This window comes from Aplysia californica, unplaced genomic scaffold, assembly GCF_000002075.1.
Source record: "Aplysia californica isolate F4 #8 unplaced genomic scaffold, AplCal3.0 scaffold00096, whole genome shotgun sequence".
Lineage (NCBI taxonomy): Eukaryota > Metazoa > Mollusca > Gastropoda > Aplysiida > Aplysiidae > Aplysia > Aplysia californica.
In genome coordinates this window covers 1,167,043-1,170,347 of record NW_004797366.1, presented here as the reverse complement: position 1 = coordinate 1,170,347, position 3,305 = coordinate 1,167,043, and the positions used below count along the sequence as shown (strand labels likewise).

Here is a 3,305-nt window from a genome sequence, read left to right as displayed (position 1 = left end):
TGTGTGTGTGTGTGTGTGTGTGTGTGGGTGGGTGCGTTCATATCTTCTGAAAAGGAAATCTGGTTTTCAAAGCTGCGCGACATTTTTTACGTCTTATATAGGGCATTGTCTTTTTCTTTTTCCTCTGTCATGTCGAGCACCAAGAGTACAGCTAACGGGGGCGGGGGAGACATATTATAACCATTACTCAGATGAGCGGTGAGTTGTAAAACGATGACAGATCGAATATGTAGTCGCAATGTTATCATTCCTCTCTCGATCACCAGGATACCAGGATAATATTATTCTCCAGCCCCAAGTCTAGTAAAACTAGTAAAACGCAGAGGGGAATCAAAATCGTCGGATGATATTGGCACCGTAATATCACTAACAGAACCCCCTACACCCCCCCCCCCCCAGAAAAAAACCGACCTCCCTTTTCTCTAAATCAGGTTCACAGAATTCAGCCTGCTATTTTCCAGACTATACTACCTGTCTTCCCCCCCCAGAAAAAAGAGAGAAAAAAATAAAATAAATAAAAACAAAGACAAAGACACAAAAAAACCACACCAATATCCACGGCTCTGATAGTTCACGATATTGATATTATATTTATTTTCCAAACGGCGCCTGCCTGATTGTGCGCAGTTTTGGTATTATTAAATTCTTTTTTTTCGAAAGTGCCACGCTCTGACTGTGCGAGGCTTATATAATATTTTTTTTCGAAAGCGCACCGGTCTGATATCATGATAGCTTCTCACGCGCTCAGATATATGTGCTTCTCATTTCACAAACTAATTTTTAAAAAACACTTAATAAAAACAAAACAATAGGCTCTCGTGGTCGAGAGGTTACGGTGTTCACTTCTCATTCAATAGGTCCCTGGTTCGATTCCGGAAAGGGATGGAAAAATTCTTTTCCAAAATTTTCTCTTTTCAGCTCCTTTCCTGCTTTGTAACACATGTTCTGTCGTCTTCTTTCGTTTCCACTTTCTGCGCCCACCCCTCTAACTTCCTTTGCCCCCTCCTCTGGTCTCCTGACTCTTTCTGCAGCCTTTCTCTCGGCTACTCCTTGGCTCCTTCTTACTGTTGTCTTTCAGCCACAACCCTGATCTTAGGGCAGGTAAGATCTAACACCTAGCTTTCTCGGATAAGGGCGAAAGGTCTCAGAGGTCCCAAGTGCAACAAGTTGCGCACGTTAAAGATCTCTTGGTGGTCCAAAATCATCGACAAGAGTTGGCTTCGGACGCCACCCGAAAAAAAGTTCAAAATTTCTTACTGACTGAAAATGTTTAATGTGTCCCGGGCGCCCATATGACCTTATGTAGTTGTGGGCGCCGTAAATCACATATCAATAGGAGGCCGCGCCTCTTAAATAACTTAATAGTGTTGATATGGGCGTTATAACCCTACCATTTATTTATCTACACTCTACAGTCTCACTTACCAAAAAGAAGAGAAAAAAAAAACGCAACAAAAGCCAAAAACCAAACACAAAACCGAAAAATCCCCCCCCCCTTCCAAGAAAACACACACACACAAAAAGAAACAAAAACATCAAAGCCTACCCGTACAGTGCTGGCCGCAGCGTTTGACCTCCAACCTGTCATCGTTTCCCACAGTAAACTGGCCACCTGTCGGAGCAATCGGGTCACGCTTGCCGCACCATTCCAGTCTGGGGGAGAAAGAAACTTACATGTACTTTCTTAGAAGGAACCTTACATGTACTTACTTAGAAGGAACCTTACATGTACTTACTTAGAAGGAACCTTACATGTACTTACATGTAGGCCTACTTACTTAGAAAGGAACTTACATATAGATCTGCTTACTTAAAAAGAAACTTACATGTCGTACTTACACACGCACACACACACACACTCACACACACACACACACACACACACACACACACTCACTCACTCTCTCTCTCTCTCTCTCTCTCTCTCTTTCTCTCTCTCTCTCTTGGTAAGTGTTTTACCGCGCTCGCAACTGAAAAAGGTCATATAAGCGCGCGGAACGCATTTAACATTTTCAGTTGATAGGGGATTTTGAATTTTGCCCGGGTGGCGGCCAAAGCCTACTCTTCTCGGTTTTGAATCATTAAGTGTTCTTTAACGTGCGCAGACTGCACACGGGACCTCCAGGTTTTTCGTTCTTATTCGAAAAGGCAAGTTGTAATTCTTACCTACAATAAGATCAGAGGTGTGGCTGAAAGACAACAGCAAGAAGGAGCCAAGGAATAGCTGTAGAAAGGCTGAAGAAAGAGTCATGAGCCCAGAGGAGTGTGCACAGGAGGTGAGGGGGTGGGGGCAGAAAGTAGAGCAGAAAGCAGACGACAGAACGTTGTTAGAGAGCATGAAAAGATGTGGAAGGAGAACATTTTAGAGAATAGAATTTTCCGCCGCTATCCGGATTCGAACTCGCGGACCTATTGAATGAGAGGTGAACACCTGAATCTCTAGAACGCGAGAGCCCCTTACTAACTCTCTCACTCTGCCGTCAGATGCATAAGGTGGAGAGCAGTCGACGCCACGCTTGCCTGTCCCTGGCCAATTTCTCAGCTTTTGGCACATCCGGGTCCAGGGTGATTGCCTCATCTCTTATTGTCTGTCTATAGCTACCAGTTGGTTCACTTGTTTTTCTTTTACCAGTTAGCCTCCGATACCATGTCTTTACTTTTAGCAAGAGTTTTACAGCGCTTGCAACACAATAAAGTCATAATATAAGTGCCAAAGATTAGAGGAGTTACAAGAGAGTAACTAACACAAAAAAGAAGGAGGGGAGATAAAGACGATAGATATTTGACAGGAAAGAAGAAGCAAACCATACCAGAGCACCCGCCAACCACCCACATACCATGTCGGATAGGCCAATCTTGTCTTAGGTATTCTTAGAACATACCCTAAATATCCCCATCTTCTCCTTTTCATGAAAGAAAACACAAACAAAATAGTGTGGCATCGTGATAAAATCATGCGCTCATCAAAATAATGAAATGGGGAAAAAACCCACAATTTTACGTTTGTTGGTCAATTCTTATCTCCAACATTCTTTTTGCCTCAACTGCTTTTGTGTATATTTAAATACAAATTTCTATGTGAACTTTGCTTTAAAACTGATCATAAAGGGGACCTTTAAAATACTTACTGTTTTCAAGGACTCTCAAGCTTTAGAAGTCACTAAACTTTGACGGCTATTTTCCCGCTTATTTTTGCTCTGATACCAGACGACGGCCACCTCTTTCAGAGAGTACAAGAGAAAACAGGAAGAGATAGATAGATAGATAGATAGATAGATAGATAGAGAGAGAGAGAGAGAGAGAGA

General features: G+C 42.6%; 2 protein-coding genes across 8 annotated transcripts in view; one reads left to right on the top strand and one right to left on the bottom strand.

The window, feature by feature from the left end:
* Positions 1–3,305, top strand: part of LOC100533448 (pleurin precursor) — a 59,180-nt gene that overhangs the window by 30,484 nt on the left and 25,391 nt on the right.
* Positions 1–3,305, bottom strand: part of LOC101846495 — a 21,771-nt gene that overhangs the window by 6,201 nt on the left and 12,265 nt on the right. For 4 of the 5 annotated variants that reach the window (XM_013080713.2, XM_005095147.3, XM_005095148.3 and 1 more), the window contains one exon: positions 1,547–1,653. In XM_013080713.2, coding sequence (XP_012936167.1) covers positions 1,547–1,653 — 107 coding nt within the window. The remainder of the gene's footprint in view (positions 1–1,546; positions 1,654–3,305) is intronic. The other variant, XM_013080714.2, reaches the window with a different exon arrangement.